General features: G+C 47.6%; 1 protein-coding gene across 1 annotated transcript in view; it reads right to left on the minus strand.

Annotated features, from left to right (window-relative positions):
* The window catches only part of LOC130306466 (synaptotagmin-like protein 4), a gene marked incomplete at its 5' end in the record, with an annotated part of 18,165 nt that extends 1,003 nt beyond the window's left edge, over positions 1–17,162 (minus strand). The window contains 8 exon segments of the mRNA XM_056552100.1: positions 914–1,013; positions 3,334–3,373; positions 3,375–3,434; positions 8,599–8,760; positions 10,740–10,763; positions 10,765–10,843; positions 16,398–16,576; positions 17,076–17,162. Of these exon segments, the coding sequence (XP_056408075.1) occupies positions 914–1,013; positions 3,334–3,373; positions 3,375–3,434; positions 8,599–8,760; positions 10,740–10,763; positions 10,765–10,843; positions 16,398–16,576; positions 17,076–17,162 (731 nt within the window).
* Positions 17,163–17,819: the final 657 nt, after the last annotated feature.

Consider the following 17,819-nt stretch of genomic DNA (forward strand, 5'->3'; position numbering starts at 1 on the left):
CGTATACTGCCCCCATGTGACCCCGTATACCGCTCTCATGTGACCCCGTATACCACCCTCATGTGACCCTGTATACCGCCCCCATGTGACTCCGTATACCACCCCTCATGTGACTCCGTATACCGCCCCCATGTGACCCCCTATACCGCCCCATGTGACCCCGTATACTGCCCCATGTGACCCCGTATACCGCCCCATGTGACCCCGTATACCGCCCCATGTGACCCCGTATACCGCCCCATGTGACCCCGTATACCGCCCCATGTGACCCCGTATACCGCCCCCATGTGACCTCATATACCGCCCCATGTGACCCCGTATATCGCCCCCATGTGACCCCGTATACCGCCCCCATGTGACCCCGTATACCACCCCCCATGTGACCCCGTATACCAGCCCCCATGTGACCCTGTATACCACCCTGGTTACCCTGTATACCGCCCCCTTTGTGACCCCCATATACTGCCTGTGTGTGACCCCGTATTCACCCTCACTCCTCACCCCCCCTCACTCCTCACTTCCCCTCACTCCCCCCTCCTTCACTCCCCAATCCCCTTACTTCCCCCTCCCCCACTCCCCCTCACTCCTCCTCACTCCTCCTCACTCCCCTCCCTCCACCTCACTCCCCCTCACTCCTCCTCACTCCCCCTCCCTCCACCTCACTCCTCCTCACTCCCCCTCCCTCCACCTCACTCTCCCTCACTCCTCCTTCCCCCTCACTCCTTCTCACTCCCCCTCACTCCTCCTCACTCCCCCTCACTCCTCCTCCTCACTCCCCCTCACTCCTCCTCACTCCTCCCCCTCACTCCCCCTCGTTCTTCCTCACTCCCCCCCCCTTCCCTCCCCTCCATCCTCCTCCTCCCTCCTCCTATCTATATGTAAGTCGCATGGAGTCCCCGTCCACGGTCCTCACCCCTTCACGAAGCTGTCGGAGGTCCCACCTGGCTTCACGGCCGTCAGGTTTTTAGCCTCTTTAATCCAAACCTGCAGTTCTCCTCCTTCCTCCACTTTACCTGTAAAAGATGAAAGTAAATGAACCCTAATACGAGCACTCGGCCACTCCCCCTATGCCTGGCCCCTCCCCTCCACTTGGTCCCTCCTCCTCTGTTCAGCTCCTCCCCCCGCTCGTCACCTTAATATTCCGAGTCCCATTTCTCAATATTAGAATGAACAGTAGTCTCCATATAAGAGTCCGGACTCACCCCTCCTCCTCTCATATAAGAGTCCGGACTCACCCCTCCTTCTGTCATATAAGAGACCGGACTCACCCCTCCTCCTCTCATATAAGAGTCCGGACTCACCCCTCCTTCTGTCATATAAGAGTCCGGACTCACCCCCTCCTCCTCTCATATAAGGGTCCAGACTCACCCCTCCTTCTCTCATATAAGAGTCCAGACTCACCTCTCCTCCTCTCATATAAGAGTCCGGACTCACCTCTCCTCCTCTCATATAAGAATTCGGACTCACCCCTCTCCTCTCATATAAGAGTCCGGACTCTCCTCCTCTCATATAAGGGTCCAGACTCACCCCTCCTCCTCTCATATAAGAGTCCGACTCACCTCTCCTCCTCTCATATAAGAGTCCGGACTCACCTCTCCTCCTCTCATATAAGGGTCCGGACTCACCCCTCCTCCTCTCCATATAAGAGTCCGGACTCACCTCTCTCCTCTCATATAAGAGTAGGGAATCACCCCTCCTCCTCTCATATAAGAGTCGGGACTCACCTCTCCTCCTCTCATATAAGAGTCCAGACTCACCTGTCCTCCTCTCATATAAGGGTTCGGACCCACCTCTCCTCCTCTCATATAAGGGTCCGGACCCACCCCTCCTCCTCTCATATAAGGGGTCCGGACTCACCCCTCCTCCTCTCATATAAGGGTCTGGACTCACCCCTCCTCCTCTCATATAAGGGTCCGGACCCACCTCTCCTCCTCTCATATAAGGGTCCGGACTCACCTCTCCTCCTCTCATATAAGAGTCGGGACTCACCCCTCCTCCTCTCATATAAGGGTCTAGACTCCCTCTCCTCCTCTCATATAAGGGTCCGGACTCACCTCTCCTCTTATAAGGGTCCGGACTCACCTCTCCTCCTCTCATATAAGAGTCCGGACTCTCCTCTCCTCCTCTCATATAAGGGTCCAGACTCACCCCTCCTTCTCTCATATAAGAGTCCGGACTCTCCTCTCCTCCTCTCATATAAGGGTCCAGACTCACCCCTCCTCCTCTTATATAAGGGTCCGGACTCACCTCTCCTCTTATAAGGGTCCGGACCCACCTCTCCTCCTCTCATATAAGGGTCCGGACTCACCCCTCCTCCTCTCATATAAGAGTCCGGACTCTCCTCTCCTCCTCTCATATAAGGGTCCAGACTCACCCCTCCTTCTCTCATATAAGAGTCCGGACTCTCCTCTCCTCCTCTCATATAAGGGGTCCGGACTCACCCCTCCTCCTCTCATATAAGAGTCCGGACTCACCTCTCCTCCTCTCATATAAGGGTCCAGACTCACCCCTCCTCCTCTCATATAAGAGTCCGGACTCACCTCTCCTTCTCTCATATAAGGGTCCGGACTCACCCCTCCTCCTCTCATATAAGAGTCCGGACTCACCTCTCCTCCTCTCATATAAGGGTCCAGACTCACCTCTCCTCCTCTCATATAAGAGTCGGGACTCACCTCTCCTTCTCTCATATAAGGGTCCGGACTCACCTCTCCTCCTCTCATATAAGAGTCCGGACTCGCCTCTCCTCCTCTCATATAAGAGTCCAGACTCACCTCTCCTCCTCTCATATAAGGGTCCGGACTCACCTCTCCTCCTCTCATATAAGAGTCCAGACTCACCTTTCCTCCTCTCATATAAGGGTCCGGACTCACCTCTCCTCCTCTCATATAAGAGTCCGGACTCACCCCTCCTCCTCTCATATAAGAGTCCAGACTCACCTTTCCTCCTCTCATATAAGGGTCCGGACTCACCTCTCCTCCTCTCATATAAGAGTCCGGACTCACCCCTCCTCCTCTCATATAAGAGTCCAGACTCACCTCTCCTCCTCTCATATAAGGGTCCGGACTCACCTCTCCTCCTCTCATATAAGAGTCCCGGACTCGCCTCTCCTCCTCTCATATAAGAGTCCAGACTCACCTCTCCTCCTCTCATATAAGGGTCCGGACTCACCTCTCCTCCTCTCATATAAGAGTCCGGACTCACCCCTCCTCCTCTCATATAAGAGTCCAGACTCACCTCTCCTCCTCTCATATAAGGGTCCGGACTCACCCCTCCTCCTCTCATATAAGAGTCCAGACTCACCTCTCCTCCTCTCATATAAGGGTCCGGACTCACCTCTCCTCCTCTCGCTTCCGCCCGTGGACCTGGAGGGGGGGGATGTACTTCAGGGACACGACCAGTTCTCCTCTGTATACGGGGCCGGTGTCGGCTGCGCCCTGTGAGAGAATCGGGACAGAGAAGACGGTGACAAGACCGGTCAGAGCCGCCAATGACAACCAGTAATAAGTAGAAGCAATTGAATAGATTTTCTTGATGCTTCAAATATTCATGGTACAAGAATCTGCAGATCATCACTCTCTCTGCAGATCATCACTCTCTCTGCAGATCTTCTCTCTCTCTGCAGATCATCACTCTCATATTTATCAATAGATACAAATAGTTTGATGCCCCGAGTGCTCACTAGATCCCCCGACAGGCCTTGTTCATCCGATCCGCATCACCCATTCTGGGACACCACGGAGCTGATCTTCCTTCCTCAGACAGGTGAGTAGTTGCGGTGTGAGGTGGTTTTTTGCGCCCCCGTAGATTTATGTGTCCGCTCCTCCCCCAGCTCTCCGAACATTTCCGCAACTACTCACCTGTCTGAGAAGGAAGATCAGCTCTGTGGTGTCCCAGAATGGGTGATGCGGATCGGATGAACAAGGCCTGTCGGGGGATCTAGTGAGCACTCGGGGCATCAAACTATTTGTATCTATTGATAAATATGAGAGATCTGCAGAGAGAGAGAGATTGATCTGCAGAGAGAGAGAGATGATCTGCAGAGAGAGAGATGATCTGCAGAGAGAGTGATGATCTGCAGAGAGAGTGATGATCTGCAGAGAGAGAGATGATCTGCAGGGAGAGAGAGATGATCTGCAGAGAGAGATGATCTGCAGAGAGAGATGATCTGCAGAAAGAGAGATGATCTGCAGAGAGAGTGATGATGTGCAGAGAGAGTGATGATCTGCAGAGAGAGTGATGATCTGCAGAGAGAGTGATGATCTGCAGAGAGAGAGATGATCTGCAGAGAGAGAGATGATCTGCAGAGAGAGTGATGATCTGCAGAGAGAGTGATGATCTGCAGAGAGAGTGATGATCTGCAGAGAGAGAGATAATCTGCAGAGAGAGAGAGATGATCTGCAGAGAGAGTGATGATCTGCAGAAAGAGAGATGATCTGCAGAGAGAGTGATGATCTGCAGAGAGAGAGATGATCTGCAGGGAGAGAGAGATGATCTGCAGAGAGAGATGATCTGCAGAGAGAGATGATCTGCAGAGAGAGAGATGATCTGCAAAGAGAGAGATGATCTGCAGAAAGAGAGAGATGATCTGCAGAAAGAGAGAGATGATCTGCAGAAAGAGAGATGATCTACAGAGAGTGAGATGATCTGCAGAGAGTGAGATGATCTGCAGAGAGAGAGATGATCGGCAGAGAGAGAGATGATCTGCAGAGAGAGAGATGATCTGCAGAGAGAGATGATCTGCAGAGAGAGATGATCTGCAGAGAGAGATGATCTGCAGAGAGAGATGATCTGCAGAGAGATGATCTGCAGAGAGAGATGATCTGCAGAGAGAGAGAGAGAGAGAGATGATCTGCAGAGAGAGTGATGATCTGCAGGGAGAGTGATGATCTGCAGGGAGAGAGATGATCTGCAGAGAGAGAGATGATCTGCAGAGAGAGAGAGATGATCTGCAGAGAGATGATCTGCAGAGAGAGATGATCTGCAGAGAGAGATGATCTGCAGAGAGAGATGATCTGCAGAGAGAGTGATGATCTGCAGAGAGAGAGATGATCTGCAGAGAGAGAGAGATGATCTGCAGAGAGAGATGATCTGCAGAGAGAGAGATGATCTGCAGAGAGAGTGATGATCTGCAGAGAGAGAGAGAGAGATGATCTGTAGAGAGAGAGAGATGATCTGCAGAGAGAGATGATCTGCAGAGAGAGAGATGATCTGCAGAGAGAGATGATCTGCAGAGAGAGAGATGATCTGCAGAGAGAGAGAGATGATCTGCAGAGAGAGAGATGATCTGCAGAGAGAGATGATCTGCAGAGAGAGATGATCTGCAGAGAGAGATGATCTGCAGAGAGAGATGATCTGCAGAGAGAGAGATGATCTGCAGAGAGAGTGATGATCTGCAGAGAGAGAGATGATCTGCAGAGAGAGATGATCTGCAGAGAGAGAGAGATGATCTGCAGAGAGAGATGATCTGCAGAGAGAGATGATCTGCAGAGAGAGTGATGATCTGCAGAGTGATGATATCTGCAGAGAGAGAGATGATCTGCAGAGAGAGATGATCTGCAGAGAGAGAGATGATCTGCAGAGAGAGAGATGATCTGCAGAGAGAGAGATGATCTGCAGAGAGAGATGATCTGCAGAGAGAGAGATGATCTGCAGAGAGAGAGATGATCTGCAGAGAGAGAGATGATCTGCAGAGAGAGAGAGATGATCTGCAGAGAGAGAGAGAGAGAGAGAGAGAGATGATTTGCAGAGAGAGTGATGATCTGCAGAGAGAGATGATCTGCAGAGAGAGAGAGATGATCTGCAGAGAGAGAGAGATGATCTAGAGAGAGAGTGATGATCTGCAGAGAGAGAGTGATGATCTGCAGAGAGAGAGTGATGATCTGCAGAGAGAGAGATGATCTGCAGAGAGAGAGATGATCTGCAGAGAGAGAGAGTGATGATCTGCAGAGAGAGAGTGATGATCTGCAGAGAGAGAGTGATGATCTGCAGAGAGAGTGATGATCTGCAGAGAGAGTGATGATCTGCAGAGAGAGTAATGATCTGCAGAGAGAGAGATGATCTGCAGAGAGAGAGTGATGATCTGCAGAGAGAGAGTGATGATCTGCAGAGAGAGAGTGATGATCTGCAGAGAGAGTGATGATCTGCAGAGAGAGTAATGATCTGCAGAGAGAGTGATGATCTGCAGAGAGAGTGATGATCTGCAGAGAGAGAGATAATCTGCAGAGAGAGAGAGATGATCTGCAGAGAGAGTGATGATCTGCAGAGAGAGTGATGATCTGAAGAGAGAGTGATGATCTGAAGAGAGAGATGATCTGCATAGAGAGATGATCTGCAGAGAGAGAGAGAGAGAGAGAGAGAGATGATCTGCAGAGAGAGAGAGAGAGATGATCTGCAGAGAGAGAGAGAGATGATCTGCAGAGAGAGAGAGAGAGATGATCTGCAGAGAGAGAGAGAGAGATGATCTGCAGAGAGAGAGAGAGAGAGAGTGATCTGCAGAGAGAGAGAGAGAGAGAGAGAGAGAGAGATGATCTGCAGAGAGAGAGAGATGATCTGCAGAAGAAAATCTATTCAATTGTCAAGTGTGACTTCTACTTATTACTGGTTGTCATTGGAGCGTAACGCAATTACACCGAGGGCATAGTGATAGTTATGGTGACCCTGATATATATGGTGACCCTCACACCTGATATATATGGTGACCCCCACACCTGATATATATGGTGATCCTCACACCTGATATATATGGTGACCCTCACACCTGATATATATGGTGACCCTCACACCTGATATATATGGTGACCCTCACACCTGATAGATATGGTGACCCTCACACCTGATATATATGGTGACCCTCACACCTGATATATATGGTGACCCTCACACCTGATATATATGGTGACCCTCACACCTGATAGATATGGTGACCCTCACACCTGATATATATGGTGACCCTCACACCTGATAGTTATGGTGACCCTCACACCTGATATATATGGTGACCCTCACACCTGATAGATATGGTGACCCTCACACCTGATAGATATGGTGACCCTCACACCTGATATATATGGTGACCCTCACACCTGATAGATATGGTGACCCTCACACTGATAGATATGGTGACCCTCACACCTGATAGATATGGTGACCCTCACACCTGATAGATATGGTGACCCTCACACCTGATATATATGGTGACCCTCACACCTGATATATATGGTGATCCTCACACCTGATATATATGGTGACCCTCACACCTGATATATATGGTGACCCTCACACCTGGATATATATGGTGACCCTCACACCTGATATATATGGTGACCTCACACCTGATATATGGTGACCCTCACACCTGATAGGTTATGGTGACCCTCACACCTGATATATATGGTGACCCTCACACCTGATAGATATGGTGACCCTCACACCTGATATATATGGTGACCCTCACACCTGATATATATGGTGACCCTCACACCTGATATATATGGTGACCCTCACACCTGATATATATGGTGACCCTCACACCTGATATATATGGTGACCCTCACACCTGATAGTTATGGTGACCCTGATAGTTATGGTGACCCTCACACCTGATAGTTATGGTGACCCTCACACCTGATAGATATGGTGACCCTCACACCTGATAGTTATGGTGACCCTCACACCTGATATATATGGTGACCCTCACACCTGATGTATATGGTGACCCTCACACCTGATATATATGGTGACCCTCACACCTGATAGATATGGTGACCCTCACACCTGATAGATATGGTGACCCTCACACCTGATAGATATGGTGACCCTCACACCTGATAGTTATGGTGACCCTCACACCTGATATATATGGTGACCCTCACACCTGATATATATGGTGACCCTCACACCTGATAGATATGGTGACCCTCACACCTGATAGATATGGTGACCCTCACACCTGATAGTTATGGTGACCCTCACACCTGATATATATGGTGACCCTCACACCTGATAGTTATGGTGACCCTCACATCTGATCGTTATGGTGACCCTCACACCTGATAGTTATGGTGACCCTCACACCTGATCGTTATGGTGACCCTCACACCTGATAGTTATGGTGACCCTCACACCTGATATATATGGTGACCCTCACACCTGATATATATGGTGACCCTCACACCTGATATATATGGTGACCCTCACATCTGATCGTTATGGTGACCCTCACACCTGATGGTTATGGTGACCCTCACACCTGATATATATGGTGACCCTCACACCTGATAGATATGGTGACCCTCACACCTGATAGATATGGTGACCCTCACACCTGATAGTTATGGTGACCCTCACACCTGATAGATATGGTGACCCTCACACCTGATAGTTATGGTGACCCTCACATCTGATCGTTATGGTGACCCTCACACCTGATAGTTATGGTGACCCTCACACCTGATGGTTATGGTGACCCTCACACCTGATAGTTATGGTGACCCTCACACCTGATGGTTATGGTGACTGTGTGGGAGGAGTCACATGTCATGTGATCATTTACAATAGAATTCTGAAGACTCTGATAATGATGGATGTGATGGGAATCACCTTCCCGTGAAGAGGAAGACACTCGTCCATCATACTGTCAAAGTTCCAGGAATTCAGCGGAACGTTCACCTCCCCGAGAAACGTGTTCCGTCCGAAGCGGTCGTGGTGCCAAACAGAGAGCTGGAGGGTCCTGGTGAGCAAAATGGACTCCGGGACAATGTACTACAGAAGGGAAAGCACAATGACCGCGCCGAGAACGTCATCAATATCACATATACAGTATACTCTAATATCACCTATATACTATAATATCACTTATATATACTATACTGTCACCTATATACTATAATATCACCTACATACTACAATATCACCTATATATACTACAATATCACCTATATACTACAATATCACCTATATATACTACAATATCACCTATATATACTATAATATCACCTATATATACTATAATATCACCTATATACTATAATATCACCTATATACTATAATACCACATATATACTATACTGTCACCTATATACTATAATATCACCTACATACTTACAATATCACCTACATACTACAATATCACCTACATACTACAATATCACCTACATACTACAATATCACCTATATATACTACAATATCACCTATATACTACAATATCACCTACATACTACAATATCACCTATATATACTACAATATCACCTATATATACTACAATATCACCTATATATACTACAATATCACCTATATACTACAATATCACCTATATACTATAATATCACCTACATACTACAATATCACCTATATATACTACAATATCACCTATATACTATAATATCACCCATATACTATATCACCTATATATACTATAATATCACCCATATACTATATCACCTATATATAATACAACACCACCTATATACTACAATATCACCTATATACTACAATATCACCTACATACTACAATATCACCTATATATACTACAATACCACCTATATACTATAATATCACCTATATATACACTATAATATCACCCATATACTATATCACCTATATATACTACAACACCACCTATATACTACAATATCACCTATATACTACAATATCACCTACATACTACAATATCACCTATATACTATATCACCTATATATACTATATCACCTATAATATACTACAACACCACCTATATACTACAATACCACATATATACTATAATATCACCTATATACTATAATATCACCTATATACTATAATATCACTTATATATACTATACTGTCACCTATATACTATAATATCACCTATATACTATAACATCACCTATATACTATATCACCTATATATATATGACAATATCACCTATATATACTATACTGTCACCTATACACTACAATATCACCTATATATACTAGAATATCACCTTATTCTATTATATCACCTATGTACTATATCACCACCTATATATAACTATAATATGACCTATATACTACAATATCACCTATATACTATACTGTCACCTATATACTACAATATCACCTATATACTACGATATTGCCTATTTACCTATAATATCACCTATATACTAGTATATCAACTATATACTATTATATCACCTATATACTATATCATCACCTATATATACTATACTATCACCTATATACTATTGTATCACATTTACTATATCATCACCTATATACTACATAGTCACCTATATATACTATACTGTCACCTATATACTATTATATCACCTATATATACCATATCATCACCTATATATACTATACTATCACCTATATGCTATTTTATCACATATAGTATATCATCACCTATATACTATATCGTCGCCTATATACACTACAATGTCACCTATATACACTACAATATCACCTATATATACTATATCATCACCTATATGTACTATATCATCACCTATAAACTATATCATCGTCTATATATACTATACTGTCACCTATATACTACTATATCACCTATATATACTATATCATCACCTATATACTATATCATCACCTATATATACACTATTCTGTCACCTATATACTACTATATCACCTATATACACTATATCATCACCTATATATATTATACTATCACCTATATACTATTCTATCACATATACTATATCATCGCCTATATATACTATAATCACATGACCCATAGACAACATTCACTTACCTGTAAGGTCTCCCCGTATAGCGGGGTTTATACTGTTACGTTTAATCGTAGTTTTGCGCTTTCCATGTCGTGACTTGTCTGGCAGAAGATAAGACTTCACATATCTGTAAAAAGCGATGGACGTGATTGGATAATGCAATGTATTATGGGGGGAGGATGTATTATGGGGAGGATGTATTATGGGGGCAGGATGTATTATGGGGGGAGGATGTATTATGGGGAGGATGTATTATGGGGGGAGGATGTATTATGGGGGGAGGATGTATTATGGGGGAGGATGTATTATGGGGGAGGATGTATTATGGGGGGGAGGATGTATTATATGGGGGGAGGATGTATTATGGGGGAGGATGTATTATGGGGGGAGGATGTATTATGGGGGGAGGATGTATTATGGGGGGAGGAGTATTATGGGGAGGATGTATTATGGGGGGAGGATGTATTATGGGGAGGATGTATTATGGGGGAGGATGTATTATGGGGGGAGGATGTATTATGGGGGGAGGATGTATTATGGGGGGAGGATGTATTATGGGGGGAGGATGTATTATGGGGGGAGGATGTATTATGGGGGAGGATGTATTATGGGGGGAGGATGTATTATGGGGGGAGGACGTATTATGGGGAGGATGTATTATGGGGGGGAGGATGTATTATGGGGGAGGATGTATTATGGGGGGGAGGATGTATTATGGGGGGGGATGTATTATGGGGGAGGATGTATTATTGGGGGAGGATGTATTATGGGGAGGATGTATATGGGAGGGGGAGGATGTATTATGGGGGAGGATGTATTATGGGAGGGGGGAGGATGTATTATGGGGAGGATGTATTATGGGAGGGGGAGGATGTATTATGGGGGGGAGGATGTATTATGGGAGGGGGGAGGATGTATTATGGGGGGAGGATGTATTATGGGGAAGGAGGTATTATGGGGGGAGGATGTATTATGGGGGGGGGGAGGATGTATTATGGGGGGAGGATGTATTATGGGGGAGGATGTATTATGGGAGGATGTATTATGGGGGGGGGGATGTATTAGGGGGGGGAGGATGTATTATGGGGGGAGGATGTATTATGGGGGAGGATGTATTATGGGGGAGGATGTATTATGGGGGAGGATGTATTATGGGGGAGGATGTATTATGGGAGGGGGGAGGATGTATTATGGGGGGAGGATGTATTATGGGGGGGGGAGGATGTATTATGGGGGGAGGATGTATTATGGGGGAGGATGTATTATGGGGGGGGGAGGATGTATTATGGGGGGAGGATGTATTATGGGGGAGGATGTATTATGGGGAGATGTTGTATTATGGGGGGAGGATGTATTATGGGGGAGGATGTATTATGGGGGGAGGATGTATTATGGGGGGAGGATGTATTATGGGGGGAGGATGTATTATGGGGGGAGGATGTATTATGGGGGGAGGATGTATTATGGGGGGAGGATGTATTATGGGGGGGGATGTATTATGGGGGGGATGTATTATGGAGGGAGGATGTATTATGGGGGAGGATGTATTATGGGGGGGATGTATTATGGGGGAGGATGTATTATGGGGGGAGGATGTATTATGGGGGAGGATGTATTATGGGGAGGATGTATTATGGGGGGAGGATGTATTATGGGGGGAGGATGTATTATGGGGGGAGGATGTATTATGGGGAGGATGTATTATGGGGGGAGGATGTATTATGGGGAGGATGTATTATGGGGAGGATGTATTATGGGGGGAGGATGTATTATGGGGGAGGATGTATTATGGGGAGGATGTATTATGGGGGGAGGATGTATTATGGGGGGGGGATGTATTATGGGGGGAGGATGTATTATGGGGAGGATGTATTATGGGGGGAGGATGTATTATGGGGGGAGGATGTATTATGGGGAGGATGTATTATGGGGAGGATGTATTATGGGGGAGGATGTATTATGGGGGGAGGATGTATTATGGGGGGGGATGTATTATGGGGGGAGGATGTATTATGGGGGGAGGATGTATTATGGGGGGGGGATGTATTATGGGGGGAGGATGTATTATGGGGGGAGGATGTATTATGGGGGAGGATGTATTATGGGGGGAGGATGTATTATGGGGGGAGGATGTATTATGGGGGGAGGATGTATTATGGGGGGAGGATGTATTATGGGGGGAGGATGTATTATGGGGGGGAGGATGTATTATGGGGGGGGGGATGTATTATGGGGGAGAATGTATTATGGGGGGAGGATGTATTATGGGGGAGGATGTATTATGGGGGAGGATGTATTATGGGGGGAGGATGTATTATGGGGGGAGGATGTATTATGGGGGGAGGATGTATTATGGGGGAGGATGTATTATGGGGGGGGGATGTATTATGGGGGGAGGATATATTATGGGGGGGAGGATGTATTATGGGGGGGGGGATGTATTATGGGGGGAGGATGTATTATGGGGGAGGATGTATTATGGGGGGAGGATGTATTATGGGGGGAGGATGTATTATGGGGGGAGGATGTATTATGGGGGAGGATGTATTATGGGGGGAGGATGTATTATGGGGGGGGGATGTATTATGGGGGGGATGTATTATGGGGGGAGGATGTATTATGGGGGGAGGATATATTATGGGGGGGAGGATGTATTATGGGGGGGGATGTATTATGGGGGGAGGATGTATTATGGGGGAGGATGTATTATGGGGGGAGGATGTATTATGGGGGGGGATGTATTATGGGGGGGAGGATGTATTATGGGGGGGAGGATGTATTATGGGGGGGAGGATGTATTATGGGGGGGGGATGTATTATGGGGGGGGGATGTATTATGGGGGAGAATGTATTATGGGGGGGAGGATGTATTATGGGGGGGGATGTATTATGGGGGAGGATGTATTATGGGGGAGGATGTATTATGGGGGGGGATGTATTATGGGGGAGGATGTATTATGGGGGGGAGGATGTATTATGGGGGGGGATGTATTATGGGGGGAGGATGTATTATGGGGGAGGATGTATTATGGGGGGGAGGATGTATTATGGGAGGGGGGAGGATGTATTATGGGGGGAGGATGTATTATGGGGAGGATGTATTATGGGGAGGATGTATTATGGGGGGAGGATGTATTATGGGGGGAGGATGTATTATGGGGGGAGGATGTATTATGGGGGGAGGATGTATTATGGAGGAGGATGTATTATGGGGGAGGATGTATTATGGGGGGATGTATTATGGGGGGGAGGATGTATTATGGGGGGAGGATGTATTATGGGGGAGGATGTATTATGGGGAGGATGTATTATGGGGGGAGGATGTATTATGGGGAGGATGTATTATGGGGAGGATGTATTATGGGGGGAGGATGTATTATGGGGGAGGATGTATTATGGGGAGGATGTATTATGGGGGAGGATGTATTATGGGGGGGGATGTATTATGGGGGAGGATGTATTATGGGGAGGATGTATTATGGGGGGAGGATGTATTATGGGGGAGGATGTATTATGGGGAGGATGTATTATGGGGGGAGGATGTATTATGGGGGGAGGATGTATTATGGGGGAGGATGTATTATGGGGAGGATGTATTATGGGGGGAGGATGTATTATGGGGGAGGATGTATTATGGGGAGGATGTATTATGGGGAGGATGTATTATGGGGGGAGGATGTATTATGGGGGAGGATGTATTATTGGGGGAGGATGTATTATGGGGGAGGATGTATTATGGGGGAGGATGTATTATGGGGGAGGATGTATTATGGGGGGAGGATGTATTATGGGGGGAGGATGTATTATGTGGGGGGAGGTTGTTTTATGGGGGGAGGTTGTATTATGGGGGGGGAGGCTGTATTATGGGGTGGGAGGCTGTATTATGGGGGGGAGGCTGTATTAGGGGGGAGGCTGTATTAGGGGGGGAGGATGTATTATGGGGGAGGATGTTTTATGGGGGGGGGTGTATTATGGGGAGGAGGATGTATTATGGGGGGGAGGCTGTATTATGGGGGGGATGTATTATGGGGGGAGGATGTATTATGGGGGGAGGATGTATTATGGGGGGATGATGTATTATGTGTTGGGGAGGTTGTTTTATGGGGGGAGGATGTTTTATGGGGGGGATGTATTATGGGGAGGAGGATGTATTATGGGGGGGGAGACTGTATTATGGGGGGGGAGACTGTATTATGGGGGGAGGATGTATTATGGAGGGAGGCTGTATTAAGGGGGGGAGGCTGTATTATGGGGGGGAGGATGTATTATGGGGGGAGGATGTATTATGGGGGGATGATGTATTATGGGGAGGATGTATTATGGGGAGGATGTATTATGGGGGAGGATGTATTATGGGGGAGGATGTATTATGGGGGGGAGGTTGTATTATGGGGGGAGGTTGTATTATGGGGGGGAGGCTGTATTATGGGGGGGAGGCTGTATTATGGGGGAGGGGAGGCTGTATTATGGGGGGGAGGCTGTATTATGGGGGAGGGGAGGCTGTATTATGGGGGGAGGCTGTATTATGGGGGGGAGGTTGTATTATGGGGGGAGGATGTATTATGGCAGGAGGTTGTATTATGGGGGGAGGCTGTATTATGTGGGGGGAGGATGTATTATGGGGGGGAGGCTGCATTATGGGGGGGAGGTTGTATTATGGGGGGGAGGCTGTATTATGTGGGGGGAGGTTGTATTATGGGGGGAGGTTGTATTATGGGGGGGGAGGCTGTATTATGAGGGGGGAGGCTGTATTATGGGGGGAGGCTGTATTATGGGGGGGAGGCTGTATTATGGGGGGGGCTGTATTATGGGGGGGAGGCTGTATTATGGGGGGGAGGTTGTATTATGGGGGGAGGATGTATTATGGGGTGAGGTTGTATTATGGGGGGGAGGTTGTATTATGGGGGGAGGTTGTATTATGGGGTGGAGGCTGTATTATGGGGTGGGAGGCTGTATTATGGGGGGGAGGCTGTATTAGGGGGGGAGGCTGTATTAGGGGGGGGAGGCGGTATTATGGGGGGGAGGCTGTATTATGGGGGAGAGGAGGCTGTATTATGGGGGGGAGGTTGTATTATGGGAGGGAGGCTGTATTATGTGGGGGGAGGTTGTATTATGGGGGGAGGTTGTATTATGGGGGGGGAGGCTGTATTATGGGGGGGGAGGCTGTATTATGAGGGGGGGAGGCTGTATTATGGGGGGGGAGGCTGTATTATGGGGGGGGAGGCTGTATTATGGGGGGGAGGCTGTATTATGGGGGGGAGGTTGTATTATGGGGGGAGGTTGTATTATGGGGTGAGGTTGTATTATGGGGGGGAGGCTGTATTATGGGGGGGAGGCTGTATTATGGGGTGGAGGCTGTATTATGGGGTGGGAGGCTGTATTATGGGGGGGAGGCTGTATTAGGGGGGGAGGCTGTATTAGGGGGAGAGGAGGCTGTATTATGGGGGGGGAGGCTGTATTATGGGGGAGTGGAGGCTGTATTATGGGGGGGAGGCTGTATTATGGGGGGGAGGTTGTATTATGGGGGGGAGGCTGTATTATGGGGGGGGGGGGTGGCTGTATTATGGGGGAGGGGAGGCTGTATTATTGATGATGCTGCCAGGACCCAGGTAAGTATCTAGTAACAGCAGGATAATATCTCAGCGTCTATAACCTAGTAGAGACAAGATGGCGGCACTCACGGGTTGGACCTCCTCTTCACCTCATCCCCGTGGGCCAGGTTCCGGCACTCCTTCACAACCACGCTTAGGATCTGGGTTTTGCCGTCGTATCTCATAGAGAACAGGATTTCTCCGGTTACGATGACATTTCCGAAGTCTCCGGCCTCACTATAGAGGCTCATCATACTTCCCAGAGTGCTCTGCAAGACAGAGAAGAGAGTCCGCGAAGAGGTGTCAGAGGAGACTGTCACATGGAGCCGCCATCCCAGCCACTCATAGATGGGGTCACCACTGGACCTAACCTGTGACCTCCTCTGCAGATCATCGCACAATCCCAACTCATAACACATGGACCTTCTCGCCCATTACAGGATTTCCCACTTACATTGTAGCATTACTAGAGATGAATCCAGAATGTCTGGTAGAAGACGACCCCTCTAGAGTGGAGGAGCAGACGAGAAGGTCACAAGGACCCTGGATGTAAACCCTATAACAATGGGTCCACTGGTCAGCAGGCCATAGTGGGACCAGTCTGTGATGTCATAGAGGCTTCTGGGTTGTCCTGTACACTGCACTGTATGAATTACACTGAAGGGGGCGCTATGCCAGGAGGTGGACCCCGCAGCTGATCTGGCAGAACCCTGGCCGGACGGCTTCATCTTGTAACACCGTATGTCGCCACCTATAGAGGAGATTTACCGTGGACGTTCCGCTGCGCAGGCTGCTTCTAGCTGTGGTCAGGCGATGAATCTCCACCAGGTTATCGATGTCTTCATCCTCCTCATCCTGGGAACAAAGATTTGGATATTATATATAAATTCTGACACAATGTAAGAACGAAGAAGAGAAATAACCCAGTGCGGCCAGAAAATTCTTACAGAAATCTTTTGATTCTTGCTTTGTACTTATTATAGTTAAAAACTTTCTCCATAGGTCTTTATTAAAAAATATTTGCTTAGCTTCTCTTCTACAGCCTCTGCAGCTTGCTGTGGGTGCTCAGATTTTCCTTATAATTATACACAGAACATGTGATCTGCCCCCTGTAAACTGTCTTGTATCTTCTCTCCTCCCTCTCTCCATGTGATCTGTCCTCCATGTATTCTCTCCTCTCTCCATGTGATCCGTCCTCCATGTATTCTCTCCTCTCTCTCCATGTGATCTATCCTCCATGTATTCTCTCCTCTCTCTCCATGTGATCTGTCCTCCATGTATTCTCTCCTCTCTCTCCATGTGATCTGTCCTCCATGTATTCTCTCCTCTCTCTCCATGTGATCTGTCCTCCATGTATTCTCTCCTCTCTCTCCATGTGATCTGTCCTCCATGTATCCTCTCCTCTCTCTCCATGTGATCCGTCCTCCATGTATTCTCTCCTCTCTCTCTCCATGTGATCTGTCCTCCATGTATTCTCTTCTCTCTCCATGTGATCTGTCCTCCATGTATTCT

Source organism: Hyla sarda, unplaced genomic scaffold (genome assembly GCF_029499605.1).
Source record: "Hyla sarda isolate aHylSar1 unplaced genomic scaffold, aHylSar1.hap1 scaffold_1374, whole genome shotgun sequence".
NCBI lineage: Eukaryota > Metazoa > Chordata > Amphibia > Anura > Hylidae > Hyla > Hyla sarda.